At 43.7% G+C, this 20,171-nt stretch overlaps 1 protein-coding gene and 1 pseudogene across 1 annotated transcript in view; one reads left to right on the top strand and one right to left on the bottom strand.

Moving 5' to 3' along the window:
- Nucleotides 1-17,912, top strand: part of LOC134965902 (phospholipase A2 inhibitor NAI-like) — a 32,527-nt gene extending 14,615 nt beyond the window's left edge. The window contains exons 2-5 of the mRNA XM_063942300.1: nucleotides 5,000-5,116; nucleotides 9,227-9,376; nucleotides 16,091-16,231; nucleotides 17,792-17,912. Coding sequence (XP_063798370.1) covers nucleotides 5,000-5,116; nucleotides 9,227-9,376; nucleotides 16,091-16,231; nucleotides 17,792-17,814 — 431 coding nt within the window. The 3' untranslated portion in view covers nucleotides 17,815-17,912. The remainder of the gene's footprint in view (nucleotides 1-4,999; nucleotides 5,117-9,226; nucleotides 9,377-16,090; nucleotides 16,232-17,791) is intronic.
- Nucleotides 5,707-5,825, bottom strand: LOC134968130 (5S ribosomal RNA; annotated as a pseudogene).
- Nucleotides 17,913-20,171: the final 2,259 nt, after the last annotated feature.

The raw sequence follows: 20,171 nt of genomic DNA on the forward strand, positions 1-20,171 counted from the left end.
TTTCTCAATTGTATTTGGTAAAAGACTAAAAGTTAGTTGATAATATATACTTCCAATACAGACCACTCACAGGTAATAAATACAACGTTTAGCAAATAATTGTAGCTTTATTTATTTTTACAGGAACCAAACAGTAGCCTTCTCCACTGGGTTTCTTTTCCTGCAAGCAAGGGTCGGACTATGGGGGTCATTCCGAGTTGAGCGCTGGCTAGCTACTTTTAACAGCAGTGCAAATGCATAGTCGCCGCCCACGGGGGAGTGTATTTACGCTTTGCAAGTGTGCGAACGCCTGTGCAGCCGAGCTCTGCAAAAACATTTTGCGTAGCTCTGGACTTACTCAGCGCTTGCGATCACTTCACTCTGTTTGGTGCCGGAATTGACGTCAGACACCCGCCCTGCAAATGCCTGCATTTTCCCTACCACTCCCAGAAAACTGTCAGTTGCCACCCATAAACGCCCTCTTCCTGTCAATCTCCTTGCGATCGGCTGAGTGAATGGATTCTTCGCTAGATCCATTGCACAGCAACAATGCTCTTTGCACACGTACGATGCGCGTGCGCATTGCACCGTGTTCGCATGCGCAGGTTTGACTTTTTTTTTTTTTAACCTGATCGCTGCGAAAATCCGTACCGAGCGATCAATTCGGAATGACCCCCATCATGTGATACACGGCAAATACAATAACAATTACCAAATAATTATGTTTTCTGAATAGATTTATACTGCAGTATAAATTGACTTCAATACTGTCTCTAGGATATACCCATATTATAAGTCTGGTGGTGCACAAGCTCTTTGGTTCGAGACGTTACTAGTTGGGGAACTTTATTGCTAAACAGGGATCCTCCTTTGTAGCATTAGAGTACTGCATGCTGCAGCTTTCGTCCATACTTGCCTATTCTTCGGGTTTCTGCGGGAGAAGCTCAGTTTCTTAGTGAAATGGGCAAAACGGGGAAAGTCAGCGATTTTTGCAGCTCTGTCGCCGCCTACAAGGGAAGTGTATTTTAGCTGTGCAAGTGTGCGATCGCATGTGTAGCAGAGCTGTACATACAGATCTTGTGCAGTCTCTGCGCAGCCCAGGACTTACTCAGCCGCTGCGATCACATCAACCTGTACGGGACCGGAATTGATGTCAGACACCCTCCCTGCAAACGCTTGGACACGCCTGCATTTTTACAAACACTCCCTGAAAACGGTCAGTTGACGCCCACAAACGGCTTCTTCATGTCAATCCCCTTGCAATTGCCCGTGCGAACGGATCCGTCGCACAAACCCATCACTGAGCGGAGAACCGCTTTGAAGCCTTCGCATTGCGGTGCATATGCATGCGCAGTTTGTACCTGATCGTCCGCTGTGCAAAAACACACAGCAGCGATCAGTCTGAATCGACCCCTATATGCTAATCGCATCGTTTTTGCCCAGCCCTATGCAAATATAGCCAATTGTGGCAATTTCCTCACAAGTGGGTGGGGCTTAATGGCACAATTAGCCCGGCCCCCGTTGCTGCCCACCTGCTTCTACTCTATGGGCTTCTCCCAGAGAGGAGATTAGTAATGTAGGCAACTATGCTTTTGTCCTGAATAGAGAAATATCTCTTCTTTTTGTAGAATTTCTTACACCTAGGGAAGAATTCAATTAGGTGAGAGTTTGCAGAATGCAAAATTGCCTAGTTATCATTTTTCCTTCATGCACGTATCCGAGATTTATACAATTCAATTAGAAATGCCATCTCGCATTATTCGCAGTGAGGTTGTGTGAATTCTGTCCAAAAAGTGAATAGGGAAAAGAGCATGAAAAAGTATGGAGACCTTCCTGGACTCCCAAGAAGTAACAGCTTTGTTAGTATGACCATATTGAAGGCTGTTAGTGAGCATAAGGAAAGTACTGGATGCTTGAAAACGTGAAATAATGTAAAACGCTTACAAATGTAATTGTGAAGCAATTACGTAAATGAAAAATGCAAAAAAAGTTAGAGAAAAGTGGATTTGGGGGTAATTTGAGGCAACTTTTTTTTTTTTTTTTTTGGTAAATTTATAAAAAGCAATTATTTCACTGAAATAAATGTATTCATTTTGGGGTACATCAACTAACAAAAAAAAGTAGATTCTGGGTTAATTTGAGGCTAATTTTCTCACCCCTTTCCCCAAAAAAGCATGTAATTATTGCCCTAATTAAGCTAATTGAAAACTTCCATATGTCTAATTGGTCATTTGGGGGATGGGAATGGGTGTCTGAGGGGTTCTGAAGCAAATCCCAAAATTTTTCCTTTTTTTTTTTTTTATTTATTTATTTTTTTTAAGTAAAGATTTTCTCAATCTTTTCACCTGCTCAGGGGGGTGTGAACAAAATCTGGCTAATTTACTCTGAAAAAGAAATGTGTGTTTAGAATATATTACAAATGTAATTTGCAAAGCGAATATTCGGTGAACTTGCCGTGCGGGATCAAACTCCATTTGCATGTGCCCGCTGAGTTATGTCAGTTACCAGTGGCTTCTGCAGATATATCAACCATTGACTGTGCTCAGTGCCGTTTCTTGAGGACTTTGAATTCCCCCTCCCCTCTCCTCCCGAGTGCCCAGCTCGGGGGCTGGGGTTTATCCTGTGGTGGCTGTGATGATGAGATCAGATGAGGCCAAGCCCATCTTAACAAAGCCATGGCCATTTTAATGAGGCCACGTCCCCTTGCCGGGAGCGCGCGCGTGCATGCTTTTACTCTTTATATCTATGTGGGGGGCGCATTTTTTTTTATGTGAATGGGGGGGGGGCGCATTTTTAAATCTCGCACTGGGAGACAAATTGGCTAGAAACGGCCCTGACTGTGCTGCACAGCCGACGCAATATGCCTGTGAATGACCTCGTTCAGACATCGCTGGTATACACCCGCCGGTGCACCCACAATGTATCGTCCAGGATTTAGGATTCTGGGGCTGCTGCTGATCAGGTCTGAACTGTGCATGTGCCGGCGCATGCCAGACTGCTTACGGCTGTCTCAGCCCTGCGATCACCTCTGCCTGATATATACCTCTCACCTCTGCCTGATATATATGCTAAATATTTACATCAGGAGGCGGGGGGGATGCGGAGGTCCGCTTACACAACCACAACAGCACAGCCACGGATCTGCAGTGTACACACAGAGGAGCCAGGTGCCCGGCGCTGCTGTACGCTCCTGCGGGTGGGTGGTTGGCCAGTTCTGCTTGCGGCTGCACTGTAAGCTGCGCTGCACTGCACTGTAAGCTCCGGCGCACCGCCGGGGGTGGGAGGAGGCCAGGGTGGCGAAACTGTGATACAAGCATATTGATTGTGCTGGCGGCTGGTTGCGCCCCTGTTCATCCTGCGCTGTGCGCAATGTACACACAGCGCATATACCTAGTTACGGTCATGTATATCACTATCACCCACTTCAATGTAAAGAGACGCAGTACTATTGTACATACCTTGTAAAAGCATTGCCGCATTATACCGTACTGTACTTACAATATTATAGGCCATTGTGTTGTGTTACACTAAGATACCCTCAGTGTGCAGGGTAAAGAAGTAACCTATACGGCAATATGTGTTTTTTGCTCCTAGCAACCCTGCAATCACCTGTTCTGTGGTCCTCTGGTGCATGTGAGCAGACAAGTGCAGCCGTCCTCCCTCCACTTCCGAGTTCCGTGCACAACACAGTGTAAGCCGAAGACAGCCTAATCAATCATTCAAAAAAGCTGATTGCTGGTGGTAAAATAAATATATGGGAAAGGACGCGACCTAAGCCAAGCCAGTTCAGTGCAGGATTGTGGAGAGAGGTAACGGCTCTTGTGAATGATTACGCTGTCCGTCGGCTGGTGTTGTGTTGTGTATCGAACTAGGAAGTGGTGGGAGGAGAGCTTCGTAATCTCATACAGGTAATGAAGGATGGACTCAGCTAGGGGGGGGGCATTCGATTAATTTGTATATAGCATGAGTATACTATGCCGTAAAAATGCATTTGGCTGGGCGGAGTCGCATCTGACTCTCTGCCCATTCGTTCCAGCCCACCCCCTGCCACTGTCCAGTGATTGACAGGGGTGTGCCTTGATGTGAGCTAAAGGCACAGCCCCTGTCAATGAGGCAATTGTGCTGGTGCCGCTTTCCACTATTTTTTCAATGGGCTTTTCCAGCCCGTGATTTGGCCCCGCCCCCCTCTTCAGACACTTTATTATTGTCACTGGGAGGCAGCGAGAGCGCTGCCTCCCATAGAGATTTAGCTGCATTCTCAGGTTAAAAATGATTAAAATAATACAAAGTAGAATCTGTGTTATAAGTATCTTCTTTGTATTATTTTAATCATTATGACAGGGGAGGCACTGCCTCCTACCTTCCCTGACTGCACGTCCCCGGTTATTTGTGGGTGGCAGGCAGGGCAGTCCGTAGTGCTGGGTTTCTGTTTATAGAATATATTTAAAGTGTTATTTAAACGAAAATAAAAGAAAATCCATCAAATGTCATTATTGGAAGTTAGGTTCCTCGATGCGGGGCTGATATAGAATGAGTAACATGCAGGTTGCGTGGCGAATCTTGTGTTACGCAAATGCATGCAAATGAGCGATTGAAGAATCGTATGCAGTTTGCCCTAATACAAACGTGGGTGTTGAGTGCCCAGTAAGGGTGTGTTATTGCAAATGTCACTCGTGCAGATCGGCAATTATGCGCAGCTGCGCCTGCTAGAAGCGTATACTTTGTGCCATGCTGATGACTTGCAGAACACAAGGAGCTTGTGCTGCCTACTAGAACACATACAGAACATATCTCAAGAGGTCTACAAAAATTTGCATTTTTGGATTCATGTATGCTCATTTTGCTGCTGAGTGTATACAATCTCAACAGGTGTTTCCTGTGTTTCCCACATACTGTATGTTACTTCTTTGTTCAGTCACTTACTGTTATTATACTCATCTTGGATTGAAATTGTGTGTTGTAAGATGTTGCATAACGTTTTTGTAATATGTAGTAACTGATGTTCTGCTTCTTCCCATAGGTTATGCACTTTCCTGCAACATGTGTATAAATATGAACGACCCGTACTGCCAAGGATCCAGTATGGACTGTCCTGCGGATAATGTCTGTGCATCTTCCTATACCGTGACTTACATATGTACGTTCCACATGATAAGTAAAACATTTGCAGGGTTACTTTGTTAGCTCACCATCAGTGGAATAACTAAACCGCCCCCCAAGGGATCTAGGACATTAGGACATCCACCTCTTTACTCACCTCACCTCCATTGATGGGGAGATGTCAAACCTTCTAAAGATAACAGGTGAAGTAGCCTCAAAGCAACCAATCTGATTCGAGCTATTGTTGATCAAGTACTGTACATTCTATAAAAATTATAGCTAGAAACAGATTGGTTGCCATGGGAAACTTCACCTTCTTTATTTGATAGGTGAACTGCTCGTTGCTCTGCTTGTAGAGGAAGGGAAGCCTGAGAGTTTCCTCTATCTCTGAGCATTATCTCATTATCAACAGACAAAATAAAGAAAAAGAAAACTCTTGTGTGGGCGCACTCTTATATACTTGGTAAATACCATTCCATATTAGAGAAAAAAATTAAATTTTACTTTTTTATTACTAATGAGTAAAAAAAGGTTAAGATTGATTAGCCTGAATGATATGAAGGAAGAAAGGGTGGTGATACTGCTGTTAGTGTTGTGTCGAAGTCGTGCATCCATATCAGTTCATGGGATCTACAACACTTGGTATTCCTTAGAGGTCTCCCTTCCAAGTACCGACCCAGCCCAACACTGTTTAGCTTCCAAGATCAGATGAGATCGGGCATATGCAGTGAGGCATGATAGTAGTCCGTGAACATTACTTGCTGCAACACTAATGAGTGCACCCGAATAAAGTAGGTTAAAGATTCTTGCAAGAGAGCAAAAGAGGGGAGCTCAGAGTGAGCGCTGTAGGGAGGGCCCACTTAATAAGTGTAGAACAATGTAATGTAAACAATGAATGATAAGGCATTAGTGACTATTCATGCTCTGGAGTAAAGTTTTACTTATCACAATGATTTTGTGTTATCCTGATGACTCCTTAGTCAGACAAAACAGTATCTATATATACATGTATCTGTCACTCTTATGTACATTCACTCTGATTATAGTAATAACATCCAGGATGTATGCATCAAAGTCAGCTTTTTCCAGAAATGAATCCCAAAAAGGGTCACTGGTTACATAGATATTCACATAGGTGGCATTCATGTGACCACAAACAACATCCCGCCCCCTCACTATCCCGATGGTCAGCATGCCGACCAACAGGGACTATTTCCACTTGTGGGTGCCCACGACACACACAGAGTGGGAATAGAACCCGTAGCGACCGCAGGTCAGCCATACCACACCCATTCACATATATAGATACAAAAACATAACAGAAAAAAAGCATCTTAGTCTTGGGTTCATACAAGGGAGGATAAGGTCATGCACACTGCAACAATCTCTAATGTGTGTAACAGTTGGTTACACGTGGTTAATAGTCAACAACAAAATGTCAATTTAACACAACATAGTAAATAGATTGGATGCCAGTTGTCCTGATTGACAGGCAAATGTGAGCTGAGAGGTCATAAAATCGTGTTAATATTGATACAGGGGTACCTGTTATTATCAAAAGTACTTCCTGGAGGATAGAGTCCTGCCGGAAAACGCGTTTCGCCAGTCCATGGGCTTGTTCACTTCTAATTGGAAGTGAACAAACCCCATGGAAAAAAGGGCTTTGATAAAGCAGACCCTTGGTCCTTCTTTAAACAGTGAATTTAGATATAGGATAAACAAATGATTGTTTTCCAGCCAGCCTCTCATAATTGCTTTTTGTTGTTATTCTTAAAGAAAGAGGCAGCCTATCTTTAGAAAATGTATTTCACATGGGCAGAATTGTACGTTTCTGTTCTCCTACGATGGGAAAATACATATGCAGGCGTACGTACAGTAACTGTCCAGACCAGATTATAAAGGTGATTCAGAAGTGGGTGCAGGGAAGCAATCGGATGCAAGTTCGGGATACACTGCGAATGCGTTATGATGGGTACCATGCAGAGGGGGAGATGCAATAATCATTGGAGAGTGATAAAGTAAAAAGAGAGAAAGTACCAGCCAGTCTGCTCCTTACTGACATGTTACAGACTCTGAAGTCTATGCACTAAGCCTTGGCTAGAGATAAAGCAGAGAGAGAGAGAAATAAAGTACCAGCCAATCAGCTCCTGTAATTTTTTTCAAACAGCATGGCAGTTAGGAGCTGGTTGCTACTTTATCTCTCTCCATGGTTTAGTACGTTTGCCCCAGAGGTGGACTTCGAAATTGCATGTTGATCCATGAAGCTTCGAATAGTGTTTCTGGGAGGTAACTGTGGTGGTGTTTTTCAAAAGCGGGCATATGTCCTTGTCGGCAACACCAACAAGCCAAGTGTCCGTTGCACAGACACCAATGACCATGGTCAGCTGGAAACTCATACGGCAGGTGCAATGTCCGCTGGTCCGGCTGATGGTATGCCCATAATGCATCTTTGTACGCACATTGGTGGAACTGTGTCTCAGCCGATGGACATTTCAACAGGACGCCCATCAGTCACGGCATTACCATAAGGACGCAGAAGTGGCTGCGGGAAAAAAAGGCAGCTGCTACTGCAATCGCTTCCACTTCTGAATCATCCCCTACGTCTCTTGTATCAGATCATACTGAATAGAAATAAAATGGTCTTAAGGTACAGTAGTTGCCCTTCAAACAGATATGACAAATCCCCAAACCCATTTTTGCTTTCTATGATGGGGTCCATACATCAGGGAGGATTGCCCCAATTCCCCATTCTGCCGATGACTGGGTCAGGGGACCGGAGAAATCCAACATGTCTGAAATCCCCAATTTGCTGATCAAAAAATGGTCTAGATCGGTGAATCTGGGATTTTTAACATGTAGTATTTTCCTGGTGGATCACCGCTCATCAAGCTCTTTTGATTGCCGATTGGTGAATCATAACCGTGTCGGGAAATCTGGGAATCACCCTACTCTTCGCTGTTTGATGTAAAGACTTTGGTGAATTCATAGAGTACTCAGGGCCTGATTCTGCTTTCTTTGCTTTGCTGAGTGCCTTTGAAGACATGCAGACTAAGCTGCTGACCCGGGACGCACAGGTTCTACAGTAGCAATAAGTTTTAGAGCTGGCAAATGTTTCTCGCTATATTATTGCTGAACATGCATTTTCATGTTCCTTCCTTATACTGTACTTCCCTGTTTTTGCTTCTCTCTTTCTTCATGTGATAGAAGACTAGCAATTGCTATGCCGTGACTATGAAAGCTTTCCACTGTCAGATGGTGCCATTGAATTACTTAGAGGGTTGATGTATCATGAAAAGAGTGGAACAGTTGCTATAGCAACCAATCATCTTGTACCTATCATTTTAGAGAATGCTACCTGGAATTGTTTGGTTGCCATGAGCAACTTCTCCTTGACGCATCAACCCTGTAGGCTGGACATTATTGGCCAGAATCAACAGTAAACAGTCAAAGCAGTTAACATCATCACCTTGGTCCTACAGATTCAGGGGCGTAGCCAGAAATTTGTCGGCCCCATAGCAGCATTTTGAAGGGGCCCCCGTCCCAATGATTCTAGAGAGACTCTTCTCTGCAGCAGTTGTTAATTTTTATGCCCTATAATAGTGACCTAGTTCATTTTCTGAACCATAGTAGAGCCTTATTTAATGTTATGCCCCATAGTCGTGCCCTATAAATCGCAGTAGTGCCTAAGTTCACCCTATGTCACATTTTAGAGCTGCCAGTACACATTATGCCGCACAGTACTCCCAATTCACATTATGATATATAGTGCTCCCCGTTCATATTGTGCCTCATTACAGTGCCCCAGTTCAGATTATATAACATTCAAATGCCCTCTAGTTCATTTTATACCACACTACAATGAGAAGGTCCAGGGCTATACCTAGATATATTGCAGGTCCCAAGGAAAAAGTTTGAAAGGACCCCTACATACCACCCAATGGCGAAAATTTATATAACACATGTAACTGTGACAGGGAAGGTGGCCCCTCTCCGCTCTGGGCCCCATAGCAGCTCCATTGCCTGCACCTATGGTAGCTACACATGTACTGTTAACTAGTTATTTAAATCTGACTAAAATATTCCATGTGCTTTTATGATAGCTCCTCATTTGTAACTATGTACTTTTTTTATTTTTGTTTTTTTACAGATGAATCAGCAGTGAGTAAAGTATTTTCCAGGGCATGTGCACCTAAAAGTCAATGCAATATTTCGGGGAGTGCCAGTGTTCCTAATGGCAAGATCAAGATAAGAATCAATTGTTGTGAGACAGATAACTGTATTCCGCCAACACCGACATGTAAGTGTTTTTTATTTTCCTGCTATCATCAAAGCAAATAATAGATGTATTAACCTGGAGAAGGCATAAGGAAGTGATAAACCAGTGATTAACGCACCAGCCAATCCTCTCCTAACAGTTAAATGCACCAGCCAATCGGCTCCAATATGTAAATTAACAGTTAGGAGATGATTGGCTGGTGCGTTTATCACCTTGCATTTATCACTGGTTTATCACTTCCTTATGTCTTCTCCAGGTTAATACATCTGCCCCAATGTGTGCAATACAGACAATCCAAAATGACCGTTAGGAACTGATGATTTTCAAATTTGATTTTTACTTTAACCATTTTTACTGTGCATTTTATTATGGAACATTTTCAGATGAAATAATAGTTATTAAATGATTAGTGTCCGTTCTATTTAGATCCTGTTGGCCGCAAGCTTCTATAGGTAACCACAGTTGCCAAAAGTTAAGATCCCAAAAGTGTGCTAAGATTAAAGTATCGCTTCTTAGAGCACTGTGGAGTGAGTTCGGGTTCAGTATGATTTACCAACTGACACAATACCGACTTTCGTTATGCTGGCATGTTCAAAATGCTGATATACTGTAGTCAGAATACCCACATTTGAAATGCCAACATTTTCAAAATACCGAGATTAGTTTTTCTGGGGGTGTTTGTGTCAATGTCGACATGGACACCATCTAAGTGTATCACTTCCCTCTGTACACTACAGGTCGACTGGGATGGTAATGTTTGTACAAGTCTATTTTTGGGCAAAAATTCCTTAAAAACGCATGTCGACATTTCAAGTGTCTGTATTCTGACTTTGTCTGCATTTTGATCATGTCGGCGTAATGAATGGTGGTATTTTGACCGTGTTGGTATTTTGACTGTCGGTCAATGGGTGTCGGGATTATGACCGTCAGTATTGTGTCCGTCTGAAAATCAACTGCTACCCGTGAGTTCTCAGGCTCTTAATTAAGACACATTTGGGCAACGGGTGCTTTAGGGGATGTGTTTGCCATTTATTGAAAAACAAATCAGCTGGTGGTGCAGTAGTGATATAAAACACATCAACAGTGCTGCAGTTGCTAAATGTGTCCTCCATTGTGGCGAACAACAGTTTCCATTGAAAGAACAGCCTTCTCTATACCAGAATGTAAAACCTCAGGGGAAATAGCCAGCACATGACGTCTAATGCTGTCTTTCATAGCTAGCAGGATACAAATCTTTTAAGTAATATTTTATTTTTAAACAAATGGCTAGCATATCCTCTGAAGTACTGGTTTGTCCAAATATATCTTCCAAAGATCCCTACACACTGGGCGAAGGCAGCAATTTGGATGATGAACGATCTGAATGATGATTGTTATCGACCAAATTCTTTTGCATTGAAAAGCGACAGGAAACCAATGATGAATGACCGCGAGGATGCGCATTGCTCATCGTTGGTGACTACACACTAAACGATATATCATTCATGTCTGAGCGATATTGTTCATACCGCCCATCACCATCGCCAAGTGTGTAGGGCGCTTAACATGCAAAAGAACTAGAGATGTGAGATGTGCACCAACCCTTGTGCTTTTGCCAAAACCACCCTCATGGGTTTGGTTTTGGATCTGTATTTTGGAGGTAATTCCAAGTTGATCGCAGCAGGATTTTTGTTAGCAATTGGGCAAAACCATGTGCACTGCAGGGGAGGCAGATATAACATGGGCAGAGAGAGTTAGATTTGGGTGTGGTGAGTTCAATATGCAATCTAAATTGCAGTGCAAAAATAAAGCAGCCAGTATTTACCCTGCACAGAAATAAAATAACCCACCCAAATCTAACTCTTTCTGCACATGTTATATCTGCCTCCCCTGCAGTGCACATGGTTTTGCCCAATTGCTATCAAAAATCCTGCTGCGATCAACTTGGAATTACCCCCCATGTGCACTGCAGGGGAGGCAGATATAACATGTGCAGAGAGAGTTAGATTTGGGTGGGTTATTTTATTTCTGTGCAGGGTAATACTGGCTGCTTTATTTTTACACTGCAAATTAGATTGCAGATTAAACACACCCCACCCAAATCTAACTCTCTCTGCACATGTTATATCTGCCTCCACTGCAGTGCACATGGTTTTGCCCAATTGCTATCAAAAATCCTTCTGCGATCAACTTGGAATTACCCCCTTTATTTTTTAAATTGATAAAAACAGCAAAACATTTTTTATTTTTGGTTCTTAATGTATTCTTAACCCCAATAACTTTAACTTTAAATTTCCAGCCATTTTCAGTGAATTTTATGCATATATAGATATTTTACTAGTGCGTATATGTAACCATGATGTGTTTGGACTCTGGATAGAATTTTAATATAAAAGCACAAATTTATTATGACTCAGTAAAATGTGTTAAGGTGTGTTAACACAATAAAAACCATTGAAATAGTAGTATATAAAAATAACAGTAATGACTAATCAGTAGCGGATCTTGCCACGGGCAAGCAGTACTCCGGAGGGCGCCGCACCAGGGCAAGATCCGCTGCTGGTGTGTGCCCGCTGCCCCCGGCCGCTACCGCTGGGAAGGGAAACTAGACGCGTACGCGTCTAGTTTCCCTTCCTGGAGAGGTCCTTTACTGTGCGGTGCGCGATGACGTCATCGCGCACAGCAAAGGTCCTCTCCACGAAGGGAACTAGACGCTACGCGTCTAGTTTCCCTTCGTGGAGAGGACCTTTGCTGTGCAGTGCGCGATAACGTCATCGCGCACCGCACATCAATTCAGCTGTACAGGGGGAGTAAATGACCACGCCCCCTGTATAAAGCCACGCCCCCTAAAGCCGCCCGGGGCGCCACAAGCCCCGGAGCTGGCCCTGTGTCTAATCAATCACCAGTCTCTGCACCTCGAGCTGGCTGTTATGCTTGTGCTGCTTATAATTATCCGATAAGCTGAATGTCCACAAACAAATGATGATAAAAAATGAACCTGAATGTCCACGGGTTGATACAGTAAGTGATCTCACACACACACACACACACACACAGCTAGTATGTTCCAAGTGCTAGTATGTTCCAAGGTACCTACCTGTGAGCCTCCAGGCTCATTCCTGTGTGTCACCGATTCTAAGAGATCCTCTGCAGTGCCATGGATTGTGGTTAAATTACAATCCCATTCTCTCCAGAATGTGGTGGTAACCGGGTTAATTCCGTCAGTGTAGTGGGGTGTACCAGGCAGCGCTGTCTTGAGACTGCAGCTTGGGCTTTAAATGTATACTGCTCGTGGTCAGTGGTAATACCCACTGTACGGTGGACACTCGCATGTGTCCAGACTCAATACTAGTGGCTGGTCTGCATCCATACAGAAGTGGCTGCCTAGTGCCCTTCCGCTCCAGTAAAAAAAAAAAAAGATGAAAAATTGGGGGGGTTTCTGTGCCAAACCCCGCTGTGTTTCCGTGACATACAAGTACTGTGACTCAGCAGGCCATACCCCACTGTGTATCCAGTAGCGGACCGGGCGGCACCGCTACTGGTGCCGCCCAGTGCTGTTTAGATGCCAAGTGCTGTGCGGTGCGTGATGAAGTCATCGCGCACGGCACTGCATTGTGGGAGCGGCACATAGACGCTAGAGGTCCTAATTGACCCCTAGTGTCTATGTGGTGCTATGGGAGAGACGTCATTATGTCTCTCCCATAGTTCCGAGTAGCGGCACCGGAGACAAAGGGCAGGAGCGGGGATTGTAAGTAATTTTTTTTTTTTTTTGTGTGTGTGTAGGGGGCACAACTGTACTGAGGGCAATACTACTGTGGACACAGCTACAAGGGGCATAACTGACCACACCCCTTCTCCCTGAAGCCATACCTCTATTTTTTTCACCTGGGGCACCGCAAGGTCTAGATCCGGCCCTGTGTGTATCCAAAACATATAAGTACTGTGGCTGCTGTGTGGCAATGTTTCATAGATCTTCTATAAACTGCCGTGTGTTTATGCCGCTGCTCTGTCGCTTAGTAACCAGCCGGCTTGCTGCAGGCTTTGGCCTAAACCGGATGAAAACTTTATTGTGAACTGTGGGGTTGTCAAAATTGACTGGAACTTAGTGGAAATTGAGGTTTATAATACTCTAGGAACATTAAAAGGCCCAAATTATTTGTTTTTTTTCTTCTTTTTGTAATAAAAAAATAATAAATAAATACAAAGCCAAAACTAGAAAACGAATGGCTGACACGAACATGGTCAACACATGAAAATGTTGACCATGAATTTTTGATGTTTTTTTTTTGGTGTAAAAATTTCCTTTCCAGCACATGGACCCCCAACTAGTGCACCGCTTCACCTTGCATGGCGAGCGAACTTCGGGCAAGGTGCTTCGCTCGGCACAGGTTACCATTTTGAATTGTAGTCCCCGTGGATGGTACAGTATGAAAAAGTCCTAAAAAACGAAAAAGAATCCAAAAAAGTCTTGTTGACCTTTGTCATGTCTGCCATTTGAACCTTTTGACCATGTCAGCTGATACGCATATCGAACTATTTGCTTGTTGACCTTTTAACTGTCAATCTTTCTTCCGGATGCCAAGTAGGGATTATTTTTAACAGCCCTGTACTCTTTAAATGGGGATAGAATGGATTTGGCCATACAGGGTGATTCAAAAGTCGCAGTACACCCTTTTGTTTCAAAAACTGTGCAGGAAATGGGAAAACTGAATACTGCAGTAAGGTATGGGTGAGGTGGGCTATCTTTTAGGGTATGTAACGAACGTCTTAAAATCGGTCATCTTGAATCTACAGTAAGTCAGTTTTTTCAAATGGAAAGAGGGTCGTGTAACATGTCAAGCAACATAAGAATTAGCTGAAAAGTTTATTGCTGCAAACAGATTTGAAATAGGAGTTATGGTTCACAAGTTACAATACTTTTTTTTTTTTTTGCAGGTAACTGAAGATGGTTTTGACAAAAGGGGAGAGAATTTAGGTAATTTTGATGTCAAACGTCGTATGCTGCGTTGTGGGCTCTTCACGAAGGATGCCAAAACCATTGTTGAGGTTGTCTCATCAGTAGCACTTTTTGGACGACCACTCCGTGACTTGTCAGCCACAGTCCCAGTTTCGTGGAATTTGGAAATTAGGCACCTGACGGTGTTATGTGAAATCGGCGGTCTTTCTGGGTGCCGGTTGTTAAAATCTGCAGCTATGACACTGAAACTTCATTCAGCAGACATCAAAATGACCTAAATTCTCTCCTCTTTTGTCAAAGCTATCTTCAGTTACCTGCAACAAAAAAAGTGTTGTAACTTTTGAACCATAACAGCTATTTCGAATCTGCTGCCTGGTAACCGGACTCGGGGTGCCTTTCATGCAGATGATTCGGTTCTTGCCTTCAGAAGGGGCCGGGGAGACCGATCAACACCCTGAGTCCGGTTACCAGGCAATGCATGTTGCGTTGCTATGGAGAAGCCGCTGCCAGCGGGTTGACATCACCGGAAGTGACCGGTTGTCATGGGAGATGCGGACCGGACCGGGTCTCTCTGCTGGCGGTGGTCCAAACCTATTTAGGTAAGAACTTCTTTTTTTTTTTTTCAATATGTGTTTGTTACAACTCTGGTTAGCTTTGAAAACTGTACCTGAGCGGTACTGAAACATCAGTAATGCTGTTTTCTCACTAATGGATATAATTTTCTTACTTTGAAGTGCCGCAGTTTATTCTATACATTGTTTATTATAGGTATTTTATATATAAACACGAAGGCATCTACTTATGTTCACCTTTAAAGATTACTGTTTTTTTTCTTCTATATTTTCCCCAAATTCCCCCCTAACCCAGGCTTTGCGGCCCTAGTGCTATTGGCAGTAGAGCTGGGTACCCATATTAGGGAAGCGTGCACATTTATGGAGTCCTGATCTCCTTCCCCCCTTCCCCAAGAGAATCCAGCACTGCTGTCAACTAGTTTAGGGTTTATTGAAATCATGGCAGGATTAAATCCAACTGAAGTGTCTCATCTCTATGGTTCCAAAGCCTTGTGCCGGTTACCTTAAAATTAGGGAGTACTGCATGTTTGTACTCCCCCCCCCCCCCCCCCCCCCCCCCCCCTCCACCCCATGTTTGGTGTAATAAAGATAGTTACAATTTAGGGGGATCCCTGCACTTTATACTTTATTTGGTTCTACAGTTGGTGGTGACAGGGTCAAAATGTCGGCACGGAAAAGGTAGACAGTAGAATAGGTCGACAGGGTCAAACAGTTGACCTAAAAATGGTCAACGCTTTTTAAAAAAAATGTTTTGAGTAAATTTGTTTAACCGTATGTGATCCAGTTAGTGGAAACGTTTATCCTCACAGGCTCACTTCACTTTGGGCAAGGTGGATCACTCCGTTACCACTTAATTCACCACAGATTTCTATTTCCGATCGTAGTCCACGTGGATAGTAAATCAGTCCAAAGTTGAGAAAACATGAAAAAAAACCCTCCTATAGACATTGTTACTTTGACCTTTAGCACTGTCTACTTTTTACATGTTGACCTTTTGACCCTGTCTGCCTATTGTATCTGTTGACCTAATGCATGCCTACCATATGGTGTTGGCCTATTGATGGTCTATGTATCCTCCGGATACGACCTGACAAAGAATTATTCCATGTTTGGACTTCCTGTTGAGATCATTTAATCACTCTGACAGTTGTCCCATCGGTCTGATCTGCTGAAGAAAACTGTAGTGTATGACCAGCCTAAGGCCTTGTATTTTTTTATGGTTTACAGTACCTGAAGATAACGTTCAGCGAAACGGTCTGACATGCGAAACATGTGGCAGTGATTCCTCTAATTACTGTGACTCTGATGAAACCATGCAATGCACCGGGAATGAAAGGAGGTGCCTTCTCCAAACCACCGAACAGTCTGGTAATTGCAGCAACTCTCTATTGATTTTCCATCTGCGGTAGAACAATATTGACTCTGTAATCTACATATGTGAAGCTAAAGTTTTGGGGTCTTAAGCTATAGATATGCCTTCAGGGTAGTGCTCAATACCCCCTGAGCCAGGGGTACGCAACCTCAAGTTTTCTCAGCAGGTCATGTTTTCTGGATGTTGGTCTGTGGAAATGTGGGATAGTTACTGATCCAGTAACATAGATTTATGTCGGGCATGCACAGGCAGATACATTGCCTGTCAGCCAGAGAAGCATTTTATCTAACACTGCAGATATCACAGGTATACGTTCAGAATCCCGGCTGTCTGTATCCCAGCAGCCATAATACAAACACCAGAATCCCAACAGAATCGGGATCCCTAAAACGTAATTCCGACAGTCAGGATCCCGAAGGTAATTATTAACGTCCGCCTGAGGTTTAGGTTGCGGGAAGGTGGATTAGCTTTAGGCACACTCCAGGGGGGTTGTGGTTAGGGTTAGGCTGTGAGGTGGGAGTGGATAGGGTTAGGCTGCCGAGAGGGGGGGGGGGGGGGTTTGGATTAGGCTGCAGGGAGGTGGGGTTTGGGTTAGGTTGCTGAAAGGGGGGGGTTGGGGTTAGGCTGCCGAGAGGTGGGGGGGCTGGGGATAGGCTGCAGAGAGGGGGGGTTGGGGTTAGGCACCACTGGGGAAGGATAGGGTTAGGCACCAATAGGAGAGGTTAGTGTTAGGCTACGGACAGGGAGGGTTAAGGTTGGGGGTAGGAGGGGCAGGTTGTGGTATCTAATGTACCCCTGTCGACATTGCCATGGTCGGGACGCACCACCGGCTTTTCATACTGAATCCACTGTGCGATCTCTTGTAGCGTGTGTTACATGATATCTGTGTTCTGCCCCCAGGGAGGAGATATTTCCCTATTACTTCCCATGTGAAGAAACCGGGGAATATCTGTCGGTCGGCCACGGTAGGACACACACTGCCTGATGCATAGAGACAGCTGTGTCTCCATTCTCCACCTCCAATGCAAACTGAGATCAGCAGAGCTCTCTGTACAGAATTTTCAGAGGAGCGTGGGGGCTGCTGTGCATTCTGCAATGCGTCCTTCTCCTCGCATTCTCCAGTGACCTAGCTGTCTGTCTGTGTGTTTGTATGTACAGTATGAGTGTGGTGTGTTTGTGAGAAAGACATACTGTATATAGGTATAGTGGCGTCACTTACCCCCAGTACAACCAGTACGGTGGTCGTTAAAAGGGGTGTGGCTTTGTAGCTCAGGATGTGGCCACTAAAAACGAGCATGGCTTTGTGTGGCTGGAAAGGGTCTATATAAATTAGGGCCATGGCTTTGCGAGATGGGCGTGGCTACTGTTCCTGACCCTGTGGGATCCGGGAGATACGGGCTGCCCTCAGAAACTTCCTATCTGCAGTGCCGGCTTGTACACGGTAACAGAAGCCGCGCTCTGCACGTAATGTTACAGCACTTTGGTATAAGATTATTACTAATGAGGTCTTTTTTTTTTTCCATTGTACCTTTTTTATTTTACGTTATTCCTAACAGATCCAAGAAATTGTTCCAACTAGAGACAGCCTGTATACTGTATATACATTTGTGAACTATTTTACTGTACCTGAAAAACAATTATCACTGAGTAAATCTTAAATGGTTTGGATTGTTCAAACACTTTTTTTCTTTTCTTTTAAGAGTAACATGAAATATACTATATTTATTTAGTTTTATTTTTTTCCCAGCACCCATTTCTACAGCTTCCGCTGTTCGTGGATGCGCCACGGAAAGTTTGTGTAACCTTCATACCCAGCGTATAGAATTTGGGGGAATGAAAATGAAATTGCAATTTCTATGCAGCCGTGGAAGTGTTGGTCAACACAGCAGTCTCCTCCTCTGTATCACTGTCGCTCTCTCCGTATTAAAGGCGCTTGTGCAGGCCATTTAAATCTGTGCAGTGACACCCCCCCACTCCTCCTCCTTCCTACCTAAATGTATGTTGCACCTTATTTTCTAATATGTCAATTTATATTGATGATTGATTTAGAATTATCTGATATATTAAAGACTCAATATTCATATATCAAAATACAAAATGAACAAATGTCAGCATAAGCTAAAACCAGCATTTACCGACTAAGGCAAATACATATATCAACACTGCATAAATACATCCCAAAGTATACAAGTAGTGTTATATCTGCACTTGCTATAAAATCATCCGTCGGCAAATATATCCATATCTTGCACTGCATTAACATACATCATCCAGGACAGAGTGTGAGAGAGTATTTGTGGCCATTCACACAGGGGTTGACCCAATTAGGAGTGACGCAAAATTGCTCTTTTGGAGTGATGTACAGTCAATGGGAAGATCTCATAAATATTATACCTATGGTATCCTGAAGATTTGCATTTTAGCACACTCAAAATGAGACTGCAAACTAAAATGTGTGATGTAGGGTGCCGTTGCCGACACAGTGGTACATCGCCCGTTCATTGTTCCTACTTAAATTGACCGAATGGTGTTTTGAAAATACATAGAGCGTCTTTGCTTCATTTCTCTTTCCCCCATCTCTGTTGGAAATTATACTGCTAACAATATACACAGCCCTGCCCTTGTACACTGCAAAACAGCCTCCCCACCCTCCCCCCTGTTACGGGGTGTAACTAGACCATATGAGAAAACACTCTTGTGAGACAGTTTTCCATCCTCTCGGCAAAAGCGAGAAAGTTTGTGACTTCCTGACGTTATATGGCTACAAGACCACAGTGATTATCCTTCGGAAGAAATGTATCATTATTTATTATATATTATGCATCAGCCTGAAGGGGCCACACAGACTTTATCACAATAAATTGTTAAATAGATCAATGGATCAGTGTATTGTATTATAACTTTGTATGTGTTATAGTCATTAAGTCACAAGAGCTGGGAAAGCATACCAGATGAAAACTTCTCTGGGGGAAGTGTGTGTGTGTGGTGGGGAGGGTTAACCTCCTGTTGCAGCTCATAAACTATTTTAAGAAGAGTTTTTCTTGGCTTATCTAGCGGTCAGTTAAGCTCACAACAAAAGGGGAATCTGTCAAAGAGAAAACATGGCATGGAATACAGGGGATGGAGCTAACAGTATTCGGAGTCTGGGTCGAAACCCATTGATCGACAGTACATAGGTCAACATGAAAAAAGGTCGACACGAGTTTTTCACCTTTTTTTTTTCTTTCTTTTTCGTTCTATATGATCCACATGGACTGCAAATGGGAACATTAAACTGTCATGTGCAGCGAGGCACCTTGCCCGAAGCATGGCGAGACCAGCGAGGGGTCATGCTGCACTAATTGGGGTTCCTGGTCACTTTATGAAGAAAACTACATAAAAAAACCCATGAAAAACTCATGTCAACCTTTTTCATGTTGACCAAATGGCCGTGTCAACCTAATTCTAGTGTCGACCTAGCCACTGTCAACCCATAGCTGGAGCTAACTGAGTGCTGCGCGTACAGGGATCACAGAGTAGTACATTAGAGGAAAGGGAGCAGTGATGAGGGGGAGAGTAGGATAAGAAGGGGGAGGGGTTTCATTACAGAGTAAACCAAAAATTCAGGATTTTGTCACAAAAAGGACAGAAGATTACAATGGAGAAGCTGAGAGAACCTTCAAGATAAGGCGGGAGATGTATCAAGTCTTGGAGAGAAAGTGGAGCAGTTGCTCAAAGAAACCAATCTTCTTATGTACTTTGCTACTAGATAAACGACATTTTGATCCTGGTTGGTTTCTTTGAACAACTTCTCCACTTTACCTCTCTCCAAGGCTTGATACATCTCTCCCAAGGGAAGAGGATAAAGCAGTAGGTTATCTTATTACTAGAACACATGAGAAGGTCAGTGGTACATCCTGCTGGGGGAATTGTTACTATACTTCCGGTGTCATAAGG

This window comes from Pseudophryne corroboree, chromosome 10, assembly GCF_028390025.1.
Source record: "Pseudophryne corroboree isolate aPseCor3 chromosome 10, aPseCor3.hap2, whole genome shotgun sequence".
NCBI lineage: Eukaryota > Metazoa > Chordata > Amphibia > Anura > Myobatrachidae > Pseudophryne > Pseudophryne corroboree.